Genomic DNA, 26311 nt, shown 5'->3' with positions numbered 1-26311 from the left:
CAGTATGTGCTACATACACCAAGGAGCGGGAATCTTCGGAAGAGGACGCAGCGCTGGCTATGAGTGCGAGGCAGGCAGAGCGGTGACCAAGAAGTCGAGGAAGCCGCTTTGCAACGGGGGACATTGCAGATATTGCAGTCTGCTTCTGCACTTCGTCAAAATCATTGCTCAATATTCCGTATAACTTCTGTATCTGACCATTTTTCTCACTAAAACGAAACTTTGCTCAACCTTGCATTGGCAATCGTTTGAACTTCAGAACTTCTTTGAGGTTAAATCACATCACGAATCTCTTGTACCGTTACTTTCTTCGTTTAGTTTCTAATGCATGTCAGAATCATCTTGCAACTTCCTTTTTCACGTCCATACCCTGCTGTTGGAGGGTGGGGTGATGGAAGGGGGAGGAGGGAAAAGATTTGTGGTCAGAGTTAAAATCTCCAGGAGCTGTCAGGGGAACTTGGAGTTTTAGTGACATCACGGAAAAGCCCTGCTCTGATCTGATCTGCTTAATATAAACCAGAGGAGAGATCAGAGAGAATTACAGCCAGAGCGACAGCACCATCAGAGAGGATTAAACATTAATCAGCACCCCCAGACATTCTCAACTAAACCAGTACGCCGGAATACACGGTAGGAGACTGCAGGGTAAGATACTTCACCCACAAATGACTTGTCTTAGATTCGAATGTAGCTCATTGTATTTTAATTTTTTTTTTAGCGTTTTCTAATTAATAAAAGTACATGATATATTTTAAAGCAATTGTCAAATCACTTAACAACTGCGTTAATAGAGTTACATATGTCGTTAAATGAAACAATCTTTCTCCATTGTAAAGCCGAGTTTATATTTGTGAAATATTCCAATTTAATAATGTAAAAGAGTTGGTATAAGTTTGCAAAATATTAGTGAATGGAGAAAAAAGTGACTTATGACTTCACAGTTGCAGTCTCTTTTTTCTTCAAGGGGAAAATCCTTTAGTTTTATCCAATGGCATGTAAAGGTCAGTTAGTGCTATAAACCCAAAATGTTAATCCAGTGTATTTACTGAAACATATAGTAAAAAGGTGTGTTGGAGAAGTTTGCGAGAAACTTGCAGCGGAGAGAAAGCGAAGTTTTTTTTCATTCCATGGAATCTGGGTTTTTTATTCCCGTGTGTTAATAGTGAATCAGTGGTCCCTTATCACGTTAACATTTACTTGTCTCCTCCCCGGACACGTACGTTTGCTTTTGAATTGTTCACCCCAGATCGGGAACATTAACATAGTCATATTAGTGATCATTCTATTAACATTGCTCTGGTCTTTGTCGGCAGTGCTCTTTGTGGAGTGAACCATGACTTTAAACGACACTAGACGGCGCAGTAGCTCATCGCTGACGCCGACGCCTGCACAGCAACGCTGGAGCATTCCTGCTGACGGCAAGCAGCTGTGGAGAGGGAATACACATGTGGTGCGATCGAAATCCTGCCTGAGCCCGGGAGAACCCTGCAGGGGGAGCTGGTCCTCCGACTCCTCCGACTCGGTCATCTCCACTGATTCCAGTAACAATCTGTACAGAGTGGTCCTGATCGGAGAAACGGGAGTTGGAAAGTCCACTTTGACAAGTATATTTGCTGGTTTGCAAAATAATCTGGAGAACTGGGGCATTTTAGGGGGTAAGAATTCTAATGCTCCACACCTATTTTCGGCTAAGGGAGGATTTGCATTTATATAGCGCCTTTTCCCCTTATAACAACCGAGAGTTTCACAGCCAATGAAATACTTTTGAATTGTAGTCACCTGTTCTAAAGTGGGAAAGCGCCACGCCAATTTGTGAAAAGTTCCACAAACAATAATAAGATCAATGGCCAGCTAATTTGTTTTTTTACTGATTTTGGTCGACTAATGTTGGTCAAGACATGGGGAGAACTCCCTGCTCTTTAAATAGGGACATGGAACTTCTTATGCCCACCTGGGAGGGCAAGCATGGCCTCAGTTTAATTACTTCTGCCTTTACTTCAGCCCATCTACTACTGTAATCCTTATCTCCAACATATTCTAATGTTCTTATGTCCATCTTCTGTAACTTCAGCTCCTCCAAAACTCTGTCCCCTATATCCTATCACTCGATCCTCACAAACTCCCAATACCTTAAGTTTTAAATTCCTATCCTTGTGTTTAAATCCCTCCCCGTCTCTGTAATTTCTTTCAGCTCTGGAACCAGTCCTACATCCTGAATTCTCTGTTCCTTTGACTTTGGCTTGCCATGCCATGAAATTCCACTTCCAAATGCATTCACTTCTTCACCTTTGTTGAACCACCTGAAAACGCATTTCTTTGGCTAAGCTTTTGACCACCCTTTCTAATATTTCCTTTGCTAGGCTTAGTGTCGCTTTTCTCATTCATGCCTCTGTGACACACTTTTTGGAATGTTCTTTTCCAGTAAGGGTGCAAATATATGCTAAAAGCAAAATACTGCGGATACGGGAAATCTGAAATAAAAACAAGAAGTGCTGCAAAAAATTCAGCAGGTCTGACAGCATCCGTGGAGAGAGAAACAGAGTTAACATTTCTTCAGCTCTGAAGAAGGATCATACAGACGGGAAACGTTAATTGTTTCTTTCTCCACAGTTGCTGTCAGACCTGCTGAGTTTTTTCCACAAGTAAATGCTGTTGCTGAACTATATCCATATTGGTGTTTTAGGTATATTATGTGAATTATATTTGTATTAGTATGTCAAAGAACAGGTTTTACAAAGTAAAGTTAATAAGCACTATCTTTATAAAGTCCAGTGAGTTTACAGTAAGATAAAAGCAAAATACTGCAGATGCTGGGAATTCGAAATAATAACAGAAAATGCTGGAAAAACTAAGTAGGTCTGACAGCATCTGTGGAGAGAGAAACAGGGTTAACGTTTTGAGTCTGTATGACTCTTCTCCTGAGGTGCACTGCTGCCAATTTTGATAGACCGTTTACCCACCTAACTTCATATCATTAGAAAACTATGTTACACTCAGTCCCTTCACCTAAGTGATTAATATAGATTGTAAATAGCTGAGGCTCAAGTATTCCATTAGTCACTACCCACCAACCTGAAATGCACTGTTCATTCTTTGCTTTCTGCCCACTAACCAAACCTGAATCCATTCTAATATATTACCCCTAATCCTATGGGTCCTAATTTTATGTAATAACCTCTTGATGTCTTTGAAAATCAAAGTCAAAATCCAAATCGGTCCACCAATTCTCCCTTATCCATCCTACTAGTTACATCCTCATAAATGTGTGTTGACTGTGTAATAATATGATTTTCCAAGCGCCTTGTTATCCCACCCCTAATACTTGATCCAGCATTTGCTAACTAGTTCCCTATTTTCTCTCTTCTTTCTTAAATAACTGGGTTATATTTGTGACCTTTTCTAGAATCTGAGGAATTCTGGAAGAACAAAACTGATACACGTGCTATCCCTGCAGCTACATCCTTTAAAACCCTCAGATGCAGGTCCTCAGTCCAGGGTATTTTGTGCTGCTTAATCCCATTAATTTATCCAGTATTATTTACTGATGGTGATTTCTTTTAAGTTCCACATTCTCATTAGACCCCTGGTTCTCCATTTTATCCAGAATGGTCTTGTGATTTCTACTGTGAAGGGCTTGATTTTTCGGCCCTGTCATGGCCAGGATTGGGGGCAGGTGGGCCCTAAAATAAAGCCACCCAGCGTGCTGCTTCCTCAACTCTGCCCTACCCTGAGGCCTTTTTCTTGAAGGTGCTATGGAGGTGGGGGTGGGGGGGTTGGGGGGGGGGAGGTGGGGGGTTTGGGGGGTGGGGTGGGTGTGGGATGGTGCAGCAGGGCTATTCACCCTCATGTGAAGAGTAGCTGACATAGTTCGTTAAAGACCTATTAAAGGATTTTCCAGTTGGCCTCCAAGTCCCTGGAGGTGGCGGTCAGCAGGTTAGCTGCTTGGAGGCTGCCTTCTGGTGGTAGACCAGGGGGCCACTGCTCAGGGCAGGCCTAGAGGCCCTCCCTGCTTCCTTGATTGCAGAAGCAGGCACAAGCCACCCTGTAGAGGGACTCTCTCCGCCACCCCCCCCGCCCCCATCACCCCACAACCCCCACCCCCACCCCCCCCCAACATTGTAGTGGCCTGCCTACAAAAGGCATTTTTTTAGTTTAAATTTTAATAAGTTGGAGAGAGGGTTCCTCCATCTTGAAGCACCCTCTCCACTGCAACCTGCTGCTCCTTTCAAGTTGGAAGGCCTCTGATTTGCCCACCAGCTTCACCAGTCCATCCATCATACTTAATTGGACAGCAAGCCTACCCTCTGGCCATTAATTGGCTGCCCCGGTGAAAATCACAATGAGTGACTGTTTTCCACACAGTGTGAGCATCTGTCGCATGTTTCAGCCTGATGCGGGTTTCAGCCTGATGGCGGGTTTCAGCCTGTTGGCGGGTTTCAGACTGATGGCGGGTTTCAGCCTGATGGCGGGTTTCAGCCTGATGGCAGGTTTCAGACTGATGGCGGGTTTCAGCCTGATGGCGGGTTTCAGACTGATGGCGGGTTTCAGCCTGATGGCGGGTTTCAGAAGCTCACAGGGAGGATCCTGACCAAAATATTTTTTTCATTTCTCTACCATTACCTTATTTCTCATTATAATTTCACCCATTCCTGTCTCTATTGGGCCACATTTACTTTTATCTATCTCTTCCTATTTACATAACTATAGAAATGTTTAAAATCCCTTTTTATTTCTACTCTCAATTCTTTCGTTTTCATTATCAGTTTCTTGGTCCTCCTTTGCTGAATTCTAAAATCCTCCAAATCCTCAGGATTACTACTCTTTTTGGCAACATTATAGCCTCTTCTTTTGATTTAACACTATCTTTAACTCTTCTTGTTAGCCTTGGTTGGACCACATTTTCTGTGGAGTTTTTGCATCATGAAGTTTGCATAGTAGTTACAAATTGCATTATTGCAAATTGTATTAATTCTTTAAATGCTACTGTTATATATTTTAATGGCGGATAGGCTCTTGAAGATGGTGGGAAAATCAAAGGCCTTCCAGCTTGAAAGGAGCTGCAGGCTGCAGTGGAGAGGGTGCTTCAAGATGGTGGAACCCTCTCTCCAGCTTTTTAAAATTTAAACGAAAAAAATCAACCTTAGCCAAGGAGCTTGACACCATCCAGGTTAAACCAATCTGCTTGATCGATACCCCACCCACTTGCCTAAGCATTCATTCCCTAAGTATTCATACCAATGGCACCCTATAGGTTCAGTGTTTTATTTACAGCAAGCACTGAAAGAAGTCGACTAAAGCTGCTTCAGCAGTACTTCCAAATCACACACTACGTTGACTTAGACATATGTGCCCATTCTTTCATTGTCACCGGATTAACATCCTAGAACTCCCTACCTACCCATATATTGGAAAAACTATCACCAAGTGGGCCTGCAGCAGTTCAAAAAGAGGTTCCATCACCACCTTCTCGAGGACAGCAAGGGATGGTTAATAAATGCTAGCTTTAACAACAACACCCATATCTGAGAATTAATTTATTGAATATTCCTTCTTCCTCTGCAAAACCCCAGTACCAGCACATTTTTTTTTTTGCTATGCAAATGCATCACGTCGGCCAACACTCGCTGCCTACAAGGGTGGTGGAAGTGGGGACAATGAATGATTTTAAAAGGAATTTGGATGGGCACTTGCGGGAAATAAACTTGCAGAACTAAGGGGATGGAACAGGGAAATGGGACTGTTTGGTTGCTCTATAGAAAGCTGAAATGGACTCAATGGGCCAAATGGCCTCCTTCTGTGCCATTATGACTTTCTGACATCCAAGTAGCTCAAACTTAATATATTGCTCAAGACAGAATCAGAACCATAAGCTTGCATTCCTTATGGGAGCCTCTTGTAATGCTGTGGGCTCAATCTTTGAAATCTGTAAATCTGTATGCAGATGTAACTGCTTTTTAGCTGCCTTTCGTACAGTTCACAATGTGCAATTCAACACACTTGTATACAAATTGTCATGAGTCCTTGGGGATAGTGCACTGCAATCAAGCTCCACTGCTCCCCGAGCTGCGACAAATGTGAAATGTCTGATCAAACCACCTAATTATTTAATTTAGGTTAACAGAATACGAGCACCAGGTTTGTAAACTTAATAAGTAAATAACTGTTTATTGAACAAATTGTCTTTAACCAGTGGCTTAAGGAAGAAATATGAACTGCTAATCACTAACATATAACCTAAACTCTAACCCTTCTTAAATCCCTATACATACACATACAAGACACGCAAAACATGGATTTTAAGAGTGAGATAAAACAGTTCAGTAGCATCAATTCCAGAGTACAGGATTCGATGTGTTGATTTTGATTGATGTCTTACAAATTCCTTTCAGTTTTTTGTTGATGACACAAGGTGGTCTTCCCAGCACTTTCAGCCTTTAGTTCACGGGTTGAGCACTTGCTTTTCAATGTCTCTAATGGTGATCTTCCCCTTTTCCTCTTGACAGGGGTTTTTCAGAGAGAGAGCAGGTTATAGAGATATGAGGGGAAAAACAGCTAGCTATTATTGTAGAAATACTGGAATCTTACACACACAGGAGAAAGAGATTTTAGGTTTTTTCTCTTTTCTCAGGGGCCAATTAAAATGTTGTTGCCAGGCAGTTCCCCATTAGACTGGACTCCTCCTCAGCACCATCCTGTCTTTCAGGGCACACTCTGTTCCAGGACAGCAACATTGTATATATCCCTCACACTGTTCCAGTAGATATGTCTTTCAAACTGTAGCTATTGTAATTTTAATCCACAGTCCAACAGAAATAAAAAGATATGTTCCTTACATGCCTCCACCCTTAAAAGAGATGAAACACCATTTCAAAAATGTGTTTCATCACAGGGTATGTGACACATGGACAATAAAACATGGGACATACTTCCATTCATCCTTCCTCTAAATATGAGAACACAGTGCCTAACTGTCCCAGTATTTTCGTGTTGGTTAGTTGAATTGTAGAAGGTTCGCTTTGTGCACTGTCTATTTCTACCTTACTCTTACTCTTTCTGTCACTCTCCATTACTCTTACCATCTGGCACACTTGCTCTTTTTTGTCATCTTCCCTGCAATGATATTGCTTCAACATGTTTAAGCTTCGTAACCGTTCCTTCTTCCCACGCTCAGGAGTATCTATTAGATAAGTCACTTTACTAACCCTCCTAACTACCTTGTAGGGGCCAACGAATTTTGCTTTTAGAGGTTCACCCTGCAAAGGCAATAATACTAATACTTTATCTCCTGCTTGCAACATTCTAGCTGTAGCAAGTTTATCTGCCCACTCTTGCATTTTTGCTTGTGAAATATTTAAGTACCCTCATGCTGCTTTACATGCTCCTGTGAGTCTTTCTAGAAACATGGACACGTAATCCAACATGGAGGATTTGTCATTCTGCTTTAGGAGCTTTTCCTTAATCACTTTTAATGGACCTCTTATTTCATGACCATAGATCAATTCAAATGGACTAAATCTAGTAGATTCATTTGGAGAATTGCTGTTAGCAAATAGTAAGAAATCTAATCCTTTGTCCTAATCCTTTGGGTATTCGTGGCAATAGATCTTAATCATGGTTTTGAGAGTCTGATGGTTTCTATCTAAAGCTCCCTGTGTCTGTGGAAGATGGGCAGTAGACTTTAGTTGCTGATATCTGCTGATTATGTCCTGGAAAAGCTTAAACATGAAGTTAGATTGGGCAGATTGTATTTCAATTGGTAGGCAAAATGAATGAAAAACTAAGTTAACTTTTCCACTACCACCTCAGCTGTAATTGTCCTTAAAGGAATAGTTTCTAGAAATCGGGTTGTCATATTCATGATTGTAAGGATATACTGATATATTGCTTTCATTTTGGATAATGGTCCTACACAATCTACTAATACCCAACTGAATGGTTCTTCAAAAACTGGCATGGGCATTAAAGATTTGATTACTTATTGAGGTTTACCTAATACCTCACATGTATCACATGTTTTACAAAATTGCAGCACGTCCTTATGAAGTTTTGGCCAGGTAAAATGCCTGTTTATTGACGCTTGGGTTTTCCATATTCCTACATGTCCTGTCATAGGAATTTCATGTGCTACTTGCAATTTCTCCTCTCCAATATTTGGGCAGTTCTACCATCTGATGAACAACTATCCGTTCCTCATCTGCAGGCCTGTGAGGGTGTCTCCACTTCCTCATCAGAACTCCATTTTTAATGTAATAGCACTCTGGAAGACTCCTTTAGTCTTTGCTTTAGTGTGAGCTGACTGTGCTAACTTGTTTAACTCTGAATCTGCTTTCTGAGCCTCAATTAATGAGGACATGCCAAACACTTCCTTTGAATTATCCTCATCCTTAAATAAAGTTTCGGCTACTCTAACATATGCTCGTGGTATTACAGTGACCTCTAGTGATCGAGTTTGTTTAGCCGTTGCTCTGGTCACCACACATGATGGAAAAATACCAGGAAATTGTTCTTTTGACGGCTCCGTCGTTTTAGCCTCTTTCGGACTTCCCGTAATTATATGCAAAGCTATAACCTCCACTCCTGCCAAATCATTCCCCAGGAGTAAATCAACTCCATCCATGGGTAATTTCTTAACCACCCCTACAACCATCGACCCAGACAACAAATCACACTCTGATTGCACTTTGTACCATGGAGTTGGGGTCTACTCTCCACTTATCCCAGTTACCAATAATTTAGCTTTCATTGAACTCCCTGGAGGGAAAACTAGGTCTTCTCCAGCAAAAGAGCTTGAGTATCTCCTGTGTCCCTTAATATAATTATGGCTTTAGCTGCATCATTTGATGAAAAAGGGGTTATCTTTCCTTTAGACAAAAACTCTCTATATCTCTCATCTACCTTATTCACTTCACCTGCATTCACAGCAGTGTTTACTTCCAGTCCCTTATTTTAAGCTAAAGCTACAATTTGATCCATGGCATTTTCTTTTTGAGTTCCCTTTCCGATCTCAATCTTATGAACTCCAATAAGCCTCATGGGCTTCCCTCACAACTTCCAGCATTCTGACCAAATGTGCCCCACTTTATTATAATGGAAACACTTAGGCCTTTGAGTTTCACCTCCATCCTTCCTTCCTGATCTGGGGAGGTGATCTGAAGGTATTCCCAGCTATCCATTTGTTACCCTGGCTACTTGCCCTTCTTTCACTCTCTCACTTTCTATCCTTTTCAAATTTATGGGGGTGATGGAAGAAAGGTTCAGTTTTATGGATCAGCTCATAATCATTAGCCATTACTGCTGTCTGGCTGGCAGTTGCAACACATGGGTTCTTATTACAGAAGGTAGGGAGATTTTAAATTCTTCCAAGAGAATGGTCTCTCTCAGATCTTCATAGGTAGTTTCAATTCCTAATGCTCGTATCCACCTGTCAAAATTACTTTGCTTAATGCTTTCAAATTCAGTGTAAGTTTGCTCAGGCAACAATTTCGAAACTTTTGTCTGTATGCTTCAGGGACCAACTCATATGCACTCAAAATGGTCTTTTTCACCACATCATAATCCCTAGAAACCTCTTCTGACAGTGAAGCATAAATTTGCTGTGCTCTACCTGTCAATTTGCTCTGCATGGGAATGTCCAGTTTTTCTTTGGCCAATTGCTCAGTTTAGCTACCTTCTCAAATGAAATAAAGAATGCTTCAACATCCCTTTCCTCAAACTTTTGAAGAGCTTTTACAAATGTAAACATCTCCCCACTGGGTTCTGATCTGGAAATAAGTCCTGCCTCACCTATCTCTTTTTTAACTGCCAACATTCTAAGCTGAAATTCTCTGTCTCTCTCTTTTTCTCTTTCCTCTTTTTCTAACTTCACCATTTCTAATTCCCTTTCTTGTTTTCTTTCTCACTCCTGCCTTTCTGCCTGTTCCCTTTGAAATGCTCTCTGTCTTTCCTTTTCTGCTGCATCTAGTTCCAATTTTTTTTATTTGCAACAGAATTTGAGCCCACTCTATAAATCACTCATTGGAGAACTCGGTCTCTTGTGTAATCCTTCCAGTTTTAAATGCTGTGCTCGCTCTTCGATTATCTCTTCCTTCCTAGCTTTGGCAAGCAATTCTACTCTTAATTTACTTGCCAATACGATTAACCTGGCTTTTGGGATCCCTTGTAAAATCGTCAGGGACATCTCTTCCACTTGCAGGAAAGCTTTAGCAGTTTCCAGTGCCATCTTATTTTTGATTCTACAAACCTAGTGTTTCCTTTTAGCTTTTATTACTCACTAAATTTACACCCAAATTGTCATTATCTTTTGTTCCAAAATATCCAGGGATGAGCCCCCAAACTTTGTTACGACTCACAGGGGACAGTGCGCTGCAATATCAAGCTCCACTGCTCCCCGAACCACGACAAATGTGAAAAGTTTGATTAAACCACCTAATTGTTTATTTTGGTTAACAGAATATGAGCAACAGAATTGTAAACTTAATAAATAAATAACTGTTTATTGAACAAATTGTCTTTAACCAGTGGCAAAAGAAAGAAATATGAACTGCTAATTTCTAACTCTATAACCTAAACTCTACCCCTTCTTAAATTCCTATACACACACATACAAGACACATAAGACACAAAACATGGATTTTAAGGGTGAGATAAACAGTTCAATAGCACCAATTCCAGAGTGCAAGATTCAATGTGTTGCTTTTGATTGATGTCTTACAAATTCCTTTTGGCTCTTTGTTGATGACACGAGGTCTTCCCAGCACTTTCAGTCTTTAGTTCACTGGTTAAGCACTTGTATTTCAATGTCTCTAATGACGATGTTCCCCTTTTCCTCTTGACAGGGGTTTTTCAGAGAAAGAGCAGTTTATAGAGACATGAGGCATGGGGGGGTGGGGGGGAACAGCTAGCTATTATTGTAGAGTTACTGGAATCTTATGCATACAGGAGAAAGAGATTTTAGGTCTTTTTTCAGGCTAGGGGCTTTTCTGCTGCACTGCTCTCACGCAAACCTGGTCAGGAGCCAATTAAAATGTTGTTGCCAAGCAGTTCCCCGTTAGACCAGACTCCTCCTCGGCACCATCCTGTCTTTCATGGCCATATTAACTTGCAATTTCAAGGTGTTAAAAACATTCTGGGGATTAATACTCTAATTTTAGTAATAGTAGTTTAACTATTTACACTGTCTAATGGATGTAAAATTGAAAATCTTACTCATAGGCTATAAACATAATTGGTGGGGGAAATTCATTGGAGCCAGAAATTTTCCCCTGTCAGTGGGGTTGTGTGGAGACGGGCGGGGGTGCGAATCCGATCAGGGCCGTGCCGCCATTTTACATGGGCAGGCCAATTAAGGATTTTTAAACTTTTAAAACATGTCCCCTCATGTGACACTATCACATGAGCTGGGACATGTCAAAGAATAAATGTATAAATTTTTATTAGAGTTCATGAAACCTCATCCCGCCCGTGGATGAGGTTTCATGAAAAATGCGAAGTCCGCCTGGGCTCTTCGCCTGCCCACCAATCGCTTATTAAATTGAGTTAATTAGTTTTTAACAGGTCTTAATAGGCCTTTGACAGTTTGGCAGGCACGCAGATGACTCAGCTGCAACCCCCGAACTGGCAATCTAAATGATGAGCAGTGACGTTGGGACACACACCCAACGTCATTTTTAGCATTGGCGAATGGGCCCTGACCTCCACTCACCGATGGGAAAATGCTGCCCAAGATTTTGTACTAAATTTGTTTTTTTTTTTATTCGTTCATGGGATGTGAGTGCCGGTGGCAAGACCACCATTTTCTGCCCATTATTAATTGCCTCTGAGAAGGTGGTGATTAGCCACATTCTTGAACTATTGCAATCCATGTGGTGTAGGCACACCCACAGTGCTGTTGAGTAATGAGTTACAGGGCTTTGATCCAGTGACATGAAGGAACAGTATTATAGTTCCAAGTCAGGATGATTTGTGAACGGGAGGGGTGGTGTTTCCATGTACCTGCTGCCTTTATCCCTTAGGTGGTAGACATCACAGGTTTGGAATATACTGTTGAATGAGCTTTGGTGAGATGCTGCTGTGCATTTTGTAGATGGTGCACACCGTTGCCACTGTGCACTGGTGGTGAATTAAGGGAGTGAATTTTAAAGGTGGTGATTGGGGTGCCGATCAAGCAGGCTGAAGTGGGTTGAACACTTTGAGTGTTGATGGAACTGCACTCATGCAGGACAGTATTCGATAATGGAATCGTTTTCAGGAGTCAGGAGATGAGTTATTTGCCACAGGATTCCCAGCTTCTGATCTACTCTTGTAACCATCATATTTGCTTGGCTGATCTGATTAAGTTTCTGGTCAATGGTAACCTCTAGGATGTAGATGGTCGGGATTCAGTGAGAGCAATGCTGTTGAATGTCAAGGGGAGATAGATTCTCTCTTGTTGGAGGTGATCGTTGGCTGGCACCTTTGTGGCATGAATATTACTTGTCCAAGCCTAAATATTGTCCAGGTCTTGCTGCATGCTGGAACAGATTGCTTCAGTAACTGAGGAGTTGTGAATGGTACTAAACACTCAGTGAACATCCCCACTTTGACTTCATGATGGAAGAAAGTTCATTAATGAAGCAGCTGAAGATGGTTGCTCCAAAGACACTGCCCTGAGGAACTCCTGCAGTGATGTCCTAAGCCAGAGATGATTGGCCCCCAAAAACCACAATCATCTTCCTTTGTGCTAGGTATGACTCCAACCAGTGGCGAGTTTTCCCCTGAGTTTCCCATTCACTCTAGTTTTGCTCAGGTTCCTTGATACCCCACTCGGTTAAATGCTGCCTTGGTGTCAAGGGCAGTCACTCTAACCTACCTCTGGAATTCAGCTCTTTTCTCCATATTTGGAACAAGGCTGTAATGAGGTGTGGAGCTGGGTAATACTGGCAAAATCCAAACATTATTGCGAGTGTCACTTCATAACACTATCAATAACACCTTCCAACATATTGTTGTTGGGGTGATAACTGGCCAGATTGGATTTGCCTTGCTTTTTGTGGACAGGACATTCCTGGGCAACTTTGCATGTTGTCAGGTAGATGCCAATTTTGCAGCTGTATTGGCTTGGGGCACAGCTAGTTCTGGAGTGCAAGTCTTCAGTACTATAGCCAGGTCCATAGCCTTTTTTGTAGCCTTTTTTATCCTGCAACTTTCTACACTGTACCTTAGTAATGAGCGCTTAATGCTGAATCTGGATGTCAGAAAGAGGGCTGTTATATTTTATTTCTCAAAAACTCTTTCAGAATATTTTTCTAACTATACCATCAGCACTCAATGTTTAATATTCTGTTTGCTTGTTTAAATATAATTTCTTAACAAACAGCTTTTTAAAAAAATTGGAACCCTCTAAATGGGTTGAAAATGTACCCTTAAGCATGATCCCATTTAAAATTTTGATCCTCTGCAGATATCGACTAGAAGTTTTTCAACAACTGCAACAACTTCCATTTACATTGCACCTTTAAAGTAGTAAAAAAAATCCCAAGATGTTTCATATAAAGGCTGCCAAACAAATTTCATGCCCAGTGATGTAAGGGGATATTAGAACAGGTGCCTAAAGCTTAGTCTACAAGGTAGGTTATACATTGCGACTTAAAGGAGAGAGGTGTGGAGAGGCAGAGGGGTTTATGGAGGGAATCCCACAAATAATTAGGCAGATGAAGGCACAGCTGCTAATAGAGGAGTGGCAAAAATTAGGAATGCGCAAAAGGTCTAAATTTAAGGAGCAGAACTCTAGTTGTTTATCATTCCCATAAATTGTATCTCAGTAGCTACCTATGTGGATTAATGATCAGTGGTGTATGGCATTGTTCTATTTATTAAGCTGCTCAATTTCTGTAATTTGTTCATTTATAAATATCCTTTCCTTCATTCTTTGTAGAAGACACTTACGAGCGAACGATCACTGTTGATGGGGAGGGAGCCACCCTTATTGTGATGGACACGTGGGAAAATAAGGTACTACAACAATTTCTTACACTTGGAATGAAAGCGTATGCGTTGGCCATGCAGTACATAGTGGTGGATGTCTCCTGTTGTCTGGGAAGATAAAATTAGTGCTTAAGATGCATTAAATACCACTTGTAGCTCCAAGGATACCACATGAAAATCAAAATTTTCACCTAATACTGTCAACCCTACCAACATAACACAACCTGGAAAATAATTTGCTATGTAAAATATGTTGAATTGCTGCAAGCAACATGAAAGCTAAATGAACACAAGTATGATATATGTATGTTTCACACATGGCAGCTATCTTCAGTAGAATAATGCGTGAAGATTCCTAAGTGGATCAATAATTGGAAGAGAGCAGAATTTAAACTTATCTGAAAAGGCACCATTGATAAGATCATGGTCAATTCCTTCCAGAGCAGCATTCAATTTGCCTGTGAGATATTTTTGGTTATGCTGCCCGCTTAACTGCTGATGACAGTGATGCACCATTTATGTCTACTATACACATGCAGTGCAAGTTTTTAATTCTATTTTTATAGATAATTATTCATAAAAAAATGCAATTTGGTTATTAATTATTAAAGCCAAGCACTTCACAAGATTGTATTAATTTGATGTTAATGACCATGAAGTTGCTGTGCATGGAAATTAATCCAGGAAAGCAGCACGATAAGAACATCAGATGGGAAAGGGTTAAGTATGTAGTCAACGCTAGATTTTAATTTATGGGGATTATGCCAGCAAATTTCCAAACCTAACAATGGAACAATTAAATTGAGTAAATACTAGCAGCTGCAGTTTCTGTTCAGCTGAGTTTCCTTGAGGGTTTGGTTGCTTTGGTAAACTGCATGGTGACTCTCAGCAGTTTGTAAACTGTAAAATGTCTTTCTTTTAATTGCTGGATCCAGTGATTATTATAACTCCAGAAATAGAAAAGATGCTGACATTTTAGTGTCAACTTTTGTCTGCTGGTAGGATGAAGATAACTGGACTCAGAATCACTGTATGCTGATAGGCGATGCATATCTCATTGTCTACTCCATCACTGACAGAGCAAGCTTTGAGAAAGCTTCGGAGCTTCGCATCCAACTCCGGAGGACACGACAGGCCGAGGATATTCCAATTATATTAGTTGGGAATAAGTGTGATCTTGTGCGATGTCGAGAAGTATCTGTGGCAGGTATATATTTTCTATTTTACTCGGTAATCTAGACTGGGACTTGAATGTGTTGGGTCTTGACTTTGTGAGGGCAAAGATTCCCCCTGACTCTTATGAGGTCAGTGACATAAATGGGTGCTTAGATAGGGCTCAGATCCGGGCTTGGATCCCTGAGGTTCCTTGTGGGAACTGTAGTATAGTGGTAATGCTACTGGACCAGCAATCCAGAGGCCCAGAATAATGCACCGGAGACACAAGTTCAAATCTCATCATGGCTGCTGGAGGAATTGAAATTCAATTAATTGATACTGTGGGATAAAAGCTAGTACAATAAAGGAAACTACCAGATTGTTGTAAAAGCCCTTCTGAAAGGAAATTTGCCATCCTGACCCAGTCTGGCCAAATGTGACTCCAAACCCACAGCAATGTGGTTGACTCTTTACTGCCCTTTGAAATGGCCTAGAAAGCAAGTTGTTCAAATTGCCACGGAAAAATTGAATAAAAATAAAACCAGGTGGGACCACCCAGCATTAACCTAGGTACATCAAAGGCAGACATGGCCCAGTCAATCCTGCAAAGTCCTCCCCACTAACATCTCGGGGCTTGTGCCAAAATTGGAAGAGCTGTCCCAGAGACTAGCCAAGCAACAGCCTAATGTAGTCATATTCACCAAATCATACCTTAAAGCCAATGTCCAAGACTCCTCCAACACCATCCATGGATATGTGCTATCTCATTGGCAGGAGAGACCCCGTCTATTGGTGGTACACTGTTGGGAGGAAGTCCCCTGGCAGTTCTCAACATAGATACTGGAACCCATACGTTCTTATGGCAATAGATCAAACAATTATAAAGAAATCTCCTGCTGATTGTCATTTACTGTCCTCCTTCACCTCATGAAATGGTGCTCCTCCATGTTGAACACCACTTGGAAGAAGCATTGAGGGTAGTAAGGGCACAGAACACACTCTGGGTGGGGGACTTCAGTGTCAATCACCAGTAGTGGCTTGGGAGCACCACTACTGACTGTGCTGGCTAAATTCTGAAGGGCATATCTAGTCTGGGGTAGATGGTGAGGGAACCAACAAGGTGGAAGAAGAGTATTTGACTTCATCCTCACCAATCTACCTGTCACAGATGCATCTGTGAATGACAATATTGGTAGGAGAAACCATCTCACAGTCCTTGTGGAGACAAAGTCACACTGAGGACACCTTCCATTAGTGTATGTGGCAGTACCTCTGTTGGAGCTTTACACCCTGTTTGTTGACCTGTTGAAAGCTTTTGACAGAGTTGGCCATGGGGGCCTTTGGAGGGTATTGGAGAAGTTCAGTTGCCCTGAGAATCTCATCACAATGGTTTGACAGTCCCATGACAGTGTGTTTGCACATGATGGTGAGTCTTCTGACCCATTCCCAGTCACCAATGGAGTTAAACCGGGCTGCATGCTAGCACAAAATCTCTTCAGTATGTTTTTCTCTGCCATGCTTTTCGATACCTTCTATGATAGTGATCCTGGCATTGAAATTAGTTATCGCTTGGATGGGAAGCTGCTTGATTTGAAACAATTCCAAGCAAAGGCCAAGGTCTCCAAGGACATACTTCACAATTTCCTGTTTGCCAATGACTGTGCACTAGCTGCCAGTTCAGAGCTGGACATGCAGTGTAGCATGGACTTGTTCTCCAATGCATCCGACAACTTCGGGCAACACAAAGAAAACTGAAGTAACGTACCAGCCTGCTCCAGGAAAACCTGATCTCGAGCCCAAGGTTTCAGTCTATGACCAGAACCTGTCAGAGTGGATAAGTTCACTTATTTTGGCAGAACCCTCTCTCGAGCTGTTTATTTTGACAACGAGACAGATGCAAGAATTGTCAAAGCAAGTGTAGCCGTCGGCAGACTTTTGAACAAAAGCCTGGGAATGAAGACTAGTAAGTATACTGACCAAACTAAGAGTCTATCAAGCAATAGTCCTGCCCACTCTGCTCCTTGCATGTGAGACTGATACTGTCTACCAGTGCCATGCCAAGAAACTCAATTCACTTTCACTTGAGTTGCCTTTGGAAGCTTCTGAAGATCAGATAGCAGGACAAAATACCAGACACTGAAGTGCTCACTCGAGCAGGCATGCCAGGCATCCACACCATATTGGGATAGTCACAGCTGAATTGGGCTGGTCATGTAGCCAGAATGACTGACACTTGCTTACCAATGCAAATCTTCTATGATGAGCTCAAGTCTGGGGTGCACTCTCATGGTGGTTAAAGGAAGCACTACAATGACGCCCTGATGGCTTCACTTAGGAGTTTTGACATCGACTTGAGTCGTGGCTGAAGCTCGCCCAGGATCGTTGCATCTGACAACCAATTAAAGAACAGTGCAGCCTCCTTCGAAAGCCAACGCATGTCAGAGGCAGAGAGAAAACAGAAGGAGAGAAAATCCTCCAGCAACTCGTCCAATACTCACTATTCTGCAGTATGCTGCCCTATTTCCAGCAGAATCTTCTGGTGCAAATTGCCTTCGCAGTTACCTATGTACCCACCAGAACCCTACCAGACATCCCAGATGATGAACATGATCATCCTCACTTCGAAGGACGAACAAGTAAAACCTCTGTTGTAAATGGAATATATTCAGAACAGATCATATATATAGCAGCTCAAATCAAAACACAAAATGCTGGAATTAGGAAAGTGGACAATTAAACAAATAATTGGAGGAGGAGGCTCCACAAATATCCCCATCCTCAAATGATGGCAGAGCCCAGCAAGTGAGTGCAAAAGACAAGTTTGAAGCATTTGCAACCATCATCAGTTAGAACTATTGAGTCAATGATCTGCCTTGGCCTCCTCATGAGGTCCCCAACATCACCCATGATATCTGCTATCAATCCACATGATATCAAGAATTGGCTGAAGGCACTGGATAGAGCAAAGGCTATGAGCTCTGACAGTATCCCATCTGTAATATGAAGTGTTATGGTCCAGAACTAGCCACTCCCTAACGAAGCTGTTCCAGTATAGTTACAACACTGGCATCTACCTGAAAATATGGAAAATTGCCCAGGTATTTCCTATCCACAAAAGGTGAGGGCAAATCTAAGCCGGCCAAATATTGCCCCATCAGTCTACTCTTGATTTTCAGCAAAGTGATGGAAGGGGTTGTTGAAAGTGTTATCAAGCAGCACAGAATCAATGATAACCTGCTCACCAATGCTCAGTTCTGCTAAAGTCAATAAGCTCCAGACCTCATTACAGTCTTGGTCCTAACATGGAGAATAGAGCTGAATTCCAGAGGACAGATGTGAGGTGAGAGTGACTTCCCTTTATATCAAGGCAACATTTAACCCAAGTGTGGCATCAAAGAGCCCTGGAAAAATTGAAGTCAGTGGGAATCAGGGAAAGAAAAAACTCATCCCTGAACGAGCAGGTTTCAGACCAGGGAAATCCTGCACAAGCTGACTTCTAATTCCCAACCAATTCATTGAAGATGATTAGGAGACAGGAAGAATAACAGGCACAGCCTGCATGGATTCATCTGCTGCATATGAGATGGTCAATCATCAGATCCTTGTACAGAAGTTATTCCATACAACCAAAGATACCACATTTACTGAGCTGATAGGCAACACGCTGGCCAACAGAGAACAGTTCCTTTGCTGACCTGAATGGTGAGGAAAGCAGATGGCACTGACAGAAAAATGTCTTATCTTAAGATAGTGTTCTCACATTCTTGCTATTCAATATTTATACCAATGATCAGCCCATTCATCCGCATACCAGAGGTTTCCTCTATGCTGACGACATTTGCACAACATCTCAGGAACAAAAGTTCATTATTTTTAGAGAAGTCCCTTGGTGATGCACTAACTGAACTAACCAGCTATGCAATTGCTTAATCTCCAGGCCAAATGAAAAGACACACCAGTTCTTTTTGATTTAGGAATAGAGATGTAAATCAAGAACTGAACACACGTTGCTATGAGTGAATACCTTGGTTTAATGTTAGATTGCAGCCAGAAACAAGATCTTAAGGAAGCTGGCCAACTCTAAATGGGGAACTTACCCACGAACATTGCAAACAACTGCCCTTGCCCTGTGCTATGCAGCAGCTGAATATGCCCACCCTGTTTGGGAACATTCTCCCCATGCCAAGAATTTGGATCCTGTCCTCAGTTCAGAGCTTGCAGAGCTATTACTGGCTGCCTGAAGCCTACTAAAGTGGATGATCCATACCTGCTTGCAGGCATTGCTCCACCTGCCATAAGGAGGCAAGTTACATCGAGAGTAGAACAGACACGTCAGACTAGTGACCCTCATTGTCCTCTCTTCCAGAAAAAGGCAGCAGTAAAGAGGTTCAGTTTGAGGGGTAGCTTCTTACAGACTGTCCAGCCCCTACACTGTAGGGGCCCTGCCCCCTCCCCCTCCATCACCCCCCTCCCTCCTCCTTACCCCCCCCAGCTCCCATGCCACCTTGCTGATTGGACAACACATCTTAGGATGAAGGCACAGGAGTTGTCTATGATCCAGAGGAATCCCTTCCATCAGGAGATAGCGAAACATGGCCTACTTGGCTGTATCTCAATTACCTCAGGGCTGGTATTAGCTGCTGCAAGGCCCTTATGCAAAAGTAGTGATACAGGCAAATGAATTCTGTTAACTGTAACTGTGGAGAGGCATCCCAAACAATGAAACATCTCCTAAAATGCCCTCTACTAGTAGAGTTGAAGCTCTTCAATTCTCAAGGTAGAACCTGCGTGCAACGGTTGAAAGGGAAGGTATAATTGTATGACAAGAAAGATGACCTGCAACCTCCACTATATGGAAGGACAAGGGCAGCAAATGCATGGATACACCACCACCTACAGTTCCCCTCGAAGTCGCACATCATCCTGACTTGGAAATATATCACTGTTCCTTCACTGTCGCTGGGTCAAAATCCTGGAACTCCCTCCCTAACAGCACTGTGGGTGTACCTACACCACATGCACTGCAGCGGTTCAAGAAGGCAGCTCACCATCACCTCCTCAAGAGCACGAAGGGATGGGCAATAAATGCTGACCTTCCCAGCAGCACTCACATCCCATCAACAAGTAAACAAAAAGACTTGAAAACATTTAAACAGCCAATGTGTTTCATTTTTACATTTAAGAATGGTCCCCTTTGTAAGAGACCTGTCACTTTCCCCAAACCCAGGGCTCCTTAGGCTCCAAATTAGGCTCTAAACCACGAAAGACATAAATGTTGTTGGACCTGCCCACCTCCAACAGAATCTAACTGAATCAGGATGAGTGCATTTCTGCACTGGCACGGAGGTTTCAATTTTCCAGAACCTGTGTGGTCGTTTTGGTACCTTGGAGGAGTTATTGTTAAAGATTCACAACCAGCGTTCAAAATTATTATTGCATAGCTATAAAGTAATTTCAATCACTTTAAGAATTCCCTAACCATGCTATACAACCCCTGGTTTAATGGGTCCCTTCTTTTGTCCTCATATTAGCCACAAAATTTGACCATTCCCCTACTCCTGAAGACATTGACTCCTGACTGGGTTCCATGGCACTGGAAGCTCCCAGATCAGCATTATTCAGTTGTCCGCCTTGACAATGAGTATCAGGATGCTGTTTGACTGGAGAGACACTATAGCCAACTCCATATTGTGCCCTTGTTGAATGTCCACAGATTTGCACCTCCACCAAGGGTCACTGGATAACATTCTCTAACCTGTGTTATTTATTCCTAGCTCAAGAGCCTTAAGCACAAGTATAGTGTCTCCACCATCAGTCCGACATCAGCTGATCCAGTATAGATTGCTCCTGGGACTTTTTCAGTCTGTATTGCTCAGCCACTCACTGAATAAACATAACCATTAGGATAATTAGCAATAATCTTTTAACTTGGTGAAGTCCTAGTGTGTTTCCAGCATGAATAATGCAGTCCTGCTGCATCAGCAATGGAATACTATTGTGAGGGCAGCTCTTTTGAATATTAAATATTGTTGCCAGTACATTCCTTATGACAGAAGTGTGAAGAATAGATTTTTACTGACAATGGCATGTAAACAGCTGCTTGTACATTAAATACAAAAAGAGTTGTCTTGAAAGGTGGACTATAATGTCATTTTGAGCCGTCACCGTGCATTTGCATTGCAGATGCAACCATGATTAACCTCTGTACAATGGTTTAGACACCTCCTGCCTGTGCTGCCCAGTACTCAGGCATAGTGTGGGCCTTAGGCCTCATGTTTCCTATAACATGGGGTTCCAGCAAAACAAAATGGTTCAGTGTGACGGACCACATTATCTACTATCTTGTCTCTGGGAATGGAGTATTGTAACTGTGATTGCCCGAACAAGCTATCATGCATTTTAATGTAGCAACAATCCTATATGTTTTATATGAATTGTCTCTAAGTTTGGGTCTTTAAGATCCATACTAGGCCCAGGGCACATAATCTTGGCTAATACTCCAATGGAGTACTGGGGAAGTAAGACATTGAGAGACGGGCCGTTATTTGATAATGACATTGATCTGAGTTCCAATCTGCTTGTTAAAGTGGATGTTAAACATTTTGCATCACTATTTAAGAAGACCAGCAAGCTTTGTTTGTGCCCTGGGCAACCATTCTTTTCCAACATATGCCATCAAAAAATTGATTGATTCATCAATTTCATTTCATGGCTGCTTTTTACTCCTATGAATTAGCTGTTTTGTTTGCCTGCATAAAAATTGTCACTGCACTCTAAAAGTAATTCATTGTGTGAGACACTTTGAGACATTCTGACATGATAAAGCACAATATAAATACAAGTATTATTTATTATAATTACAGTGCTGAAACATAATTCAGCAATCAACATATTAGCAAGCCACTATTGTAGCAGTCACAGTTCACAGTTTACGGACAGTTAAATCTAAGTTATTTCCGGTCACAATTACTTTATTTGGGAGAAAATAATAACTTCTTTATCTTCCTTCTTCTAACAGTAAAAAGAAGCTAACCATAATTTCATGGAGTTTGCAATTTATAAAAAAAGTCCCACACAAAGAATCCTGGCAGCACTTGTTGAGGAATGGGTTGGCAACAGCCAAAGGGCAAGGCAAAATTATTTTAGTAAGCAGAAGTCATATAATGTACTTTTATAAAAAGAAACATGAAATATTTTTTCTTCTGCAGAGGGCAGATCTTGTGCTGTTGTTTTTGACTGCAAGTTTATCGAGACCTCTGCTGCAGTCCAGCATAATGTACAAGAGCTCTTTGAAGGAATTGTGCGACAGGTGCGGCTCAGACGAGACAGCAAAGAAGTAAATGAACGAAGAATGGCCCAGTACAAAAGAAGAGAGAGCTTCCCTAGGAAGGCCCGACGCTTTTTGGATAGACTAGTAGCAAAGAACAACAAAAAAATGGCTTATAAAGTGAGATCAAAATCTTGCCATGACCTTTCTGTACTATAAGAAGTGTAGACAGGCATAATTAAAATGGTGACTGTTAAGTCATCAAGCTATTGTGAGGGATTAAAGCAGAAAATGCTGGAAATACGCAGCAGGTCTGGCAGCATCTGTGGAGAGTGAAACATTTCAGGTTGATGTACTTTCATCAGAGCCTTCTGCTTTTGAATTATTGGAAGGGTATGGGTTAATCAATCTATATTAGATTTCAATCTATTGGACTCAATTGGTTTACAGTTGTGTTTGAATTAACAATGGCACAACTTTGTGTTGGTGAATTTCCCACATTGCTTGTCAATAAGGAACTTTCAATATCAGTTTATGATATTGCACGTGATGTGTGGACTTGCTTAGAGTTACATGTTCCAGAAATGAATTGTAGCAGTAAAGCTTTAAACTACATGCATTTCTGTCATAAAAAGACTATTCAACTTGATAAGTGTGTTTTTGTTTATAAAAAGAGAGGATCACCAACAGGATGGAATAGAGGTTTAACTTGCTTCTGCTATTCCATGTTATGCATTGTGTATCTGGTTGCTAGCAGAAGGTAAAAATGCTTTCTGGTCGTGACTTCTCTCTATCATCACATAAGATGGAGCACAGCAATTGCAGTTCAGCTCAGTGACCACATTATCACATTAGACTATTATTTTCTAACTTTAAGTGAAAGAACTTTCAGGCAATGTTGGAGTAGTGGATTATTGATAAAAGTGACAAATAAAGTGAGCTCTGTCAGACATGGTAAGCTCTCCTGAGAATTCAGAACATGCTACTAACAGCTAGTTCCTTACTTGGCCTCCAAGAAATTGAAAATGTCAAAAATACAACCACCACTTGGTGTAATAGTGTGCATGTGTTCCCAGTGAATCAAGATGAGTTTTCATTCAGAGAGTGCTTGTTGGAAAATAACTTGCCACTGCTGTGAGGTTATTAATTTCCAGCATTTTTCCCACTTAAGAAGATGAATAAGAGATCTTTTTCAGGTATTGTTGTTCTGAAGCAGCCACTGAGGGGAACATCTGACAGTTCCTATCTCCTTCCATGAGAAAACGTATGTCTTACTGTTCAACCTGTCTCCAGTGGCTTAGTTGTCGAATTGAGAAAAGAGAAGGGATGAATCTGTGTGTTTGACACATTAATGTCCCAACATGCTGGACCCTAATTCATATTAGCCACAAGAATGGATGAAAAAGGCTCGAGATCAATAAAGACGTATGGAATTTTATGCTATAGAAGGAGGACATTCGGCCCAACAAACTAGTGTCTTTTGTCTCTTTGTTCTAATTCCCAGGAAGCTATCGTTCATTTCTGGATGAATGTTAGATCTTTGTAACTGTCCAGTCTTTTTACTGCCAGTATTATGTTTGTGTTCCATTTAAAACACCAATGTTTATATGCACAAATAAGATGAACAAACTGATGTCTTTTTGAACTACATTATATTCCTTTTAAATAAGTTTAGTTTTAACTACATTACTATATATATTCTTCTATATTTTTCCAGATGTGATTTGTCTATTTATTATGAACAATTAAATAAGATGTGTTTTATAACAAAATGTTGACAATATTTTGTATTTATTTTGTAAGTTTCTACTTATAATCTACTTTCAAGCGAAATAATGTACTTTATTAATGTTATAATGAAACATTTTCATTGCCTTCAATATATTACTTTGCATAAAGTATGCTGGTTTGTACTTTGAACAATTCTTTGTATGTAATCATGTTTGAAGATCTGTGAAATTGTTGGTTTCTAAGCATTAGAATCGTTAACCTGGATGCTCAAAATGAACCTATTCCACCCTGTCCAGACAAAGTAATTTACAAAAATTCGCCGAACTGGCCAGAGAGCACAGGAGACATTTACTGTGAATGTTACTTTGCTTTTCATCAATTGCTCAACAATTTCATCTTTCATTTTGTAATACAAATTCTTATGGATTCTTGAAGTTAAACATTGTAGGAATTGATGTTGGCAATGATGTGCAATTCATTGCTGAATAGGAACCAGCTAAAACTTCTTGGTTAAGAGATGCTTCAACCTAAGTCCCATAGCAACAGAACAGCTGTCATTAATTTGAGGAAAATCTAACATTCTTTTTGCATTCTGGTTGACCTTGTCTTGAACTAACTGAATATTTCAATCTGTCTCTTTGTTGTTCAGCTGAATATGCTGACGCTGTCAGATGAGTATGACAAATTCTGGTCAATTGGGAATGAAGTGGAAGTGAGACTCAGCTAGCTAATGAATAAAAGACTGGTTAATGATTTAGGTTGGTTGAGACAGTTACTAATCTATGCATTCATGAATGAATGGCTTACATTGAATGGTAAATAAAATTTGGATTATTGTTGAATTACTTAAACTGTAATAAATAACCTTTAGTGGATATGAAACTGAACAGCAACATCTTTATTGATTTTCAATAATTGAATCATTGCTTTGAAAAATACAGGATCAACTAGATTAGCCTTTTTAGAAGCATCTTGCTACTTAATGGAAAAATAGTGCAAAGAGAATCAGGGGATTCATTTACAAAAATATTGCAATGACCAATTTATTTTAGATAGACTGGAGAAATCAAAAAATCTAATTATTTTGGCCCAATTGAACTTTTATTTAAAACCTGTTATTTTAGTTTGGAAATAATTCTCCTGCGTGATACTTTAATAGAGTGAGGTATAAATATGACTGAATGTTTTCTGGCCTTGAAATTAATCCTTTACTATTGAAATCTGTTTTGAAAATGCCACCTGTAAAGTTTATTAGAAGGAAATTAAATTGTTAATAATATTTTCTCAGTTTCAAGATCTTCATTCAATGGACAAATTAGGTTATATTTAATATTTCATTTCTACATTTCAATGGGCAAATATATAGTTTCATTTTTGTACTGGAATATTCTTGCTTTAAATCATTTAAGTATACCATTCATATAACAACATACAGATATTTAATAAAATGTTTTTTAAGAGAAATATGCACTGCTGTAGATTTTATTGTATGTTACTGTACATACTTCATACTTTTGCATTAGCCATGATTAGATGTGAGTACTGAACATAACTGACATAATGTACCTGAAATAAGTTACTTAGGGCTGGATTTTCGTGCAAGAGATGGGAAGATTGAGTTGGGAACTTCCTGACTCTGTAGACCAGTCTCCTTTAAAAATGCCTGTGCCCGCCATATTTTTGTTCCAGGGAGGAGGGGGATAGGATGGAGCTGGACCCAAAGCAGGCAGTTGGCAAGGTCAGCTGGCTATAAAACCCATTTCTGTTTAATGGAACATGGACCCAGTTGTAATGATGAATGGCCTCATTATGAATGTCTTGCTGAGCTGCAAGAATGGCTAATGCATTTTGAGATCTCAGCAAATAAGGTTCCTGCAGAGGGTAGTGAAAGCTTTGTTTGACATCTCTGTTACCTTGTAATAACTTGCTGTTTAATTGAAGAGCTTTTTCACTGCAGGTGTGTTTATTTACAGAAGATTAAGAGGTCTGAAGTTGATAAAAGCTTTTGATATTTGCCACAAACATATCATTATGAAATTAAAAATTTTAAGAACAACAGTTTTAAAGGTACATTCTCATTTTTAAACCTTTACATTGAGTTTAAAAGCCTTTTCCAAAATGGAAGTATGGACAGACAGCCTGGCACCATTCTGTGTTGTTCAAACCTTGTCAGACTCTTATCTCTAGAGCTGATTA

The 26311-nt window shown here is 40.7% G+C and overlaps 1 protein-coding gene across 3 annotated transcripts; it reads left to right on the top strand.

The window, feature by feature from the left end:
• Positions 1-402: 402 nt before the first annotated feature.
• On the top strand, positions 403-25579 carry LOC121279113 (GTP-binding protein GEM-like). 3 transcript variants are annotated; one of them, XM_041190059.1, is made up of 5 exons: positions 403-630; positions 1314-1655; positions 13913-13989; positions 14965-15169; positions 22326-25579. In XM_041190059.1, the coding sequence occupies exons 2-5, from the start codon at positions 1334-1336 to the stop codon at positions 22601-22603; spliced, it is 882 nt and encodes a 293-aa protein (XP_041045993.1). In that variant the 5' UTR covers positions 403-630; positions 1314-1333; the 3' UTR covers positions 22604-25579. The 3 variants fall into 3 exon arrangements, with proteins under 3 accessions (XP_041045993.1, XP_041045994.1, XP_041045992.1); XM_041190060.1 differs by having other exon boundaries at positions 403-645; positions 1314-1604; XM_041190058.1 differs by having other exon boundaries at positions 403-645.
• Positions 25580-26311: the final 732 nt, after the last annotated feature.

The sequence above is a fragment of the Carcharodon carcharias genome, chromosome 6 (assembly GCF_017639515.1).
Source record: "Carcharodon carcharias isolate sCarCar2 chromosome 6, sCarCar2.pri, whole genome shotgun sequence".
Lineage (NCBI taxonomy): Eukaryota > Metazoa > Chordata > Chondrichthyes > Lamniformes > Lamnidae > Carcharodon > Carcharodon carcharias.
The sequence above is the reverse complement of the archived record's forward strand: the minus strand, read 5'-3'. Positions and strand labels throughout refer to the sequence as shown.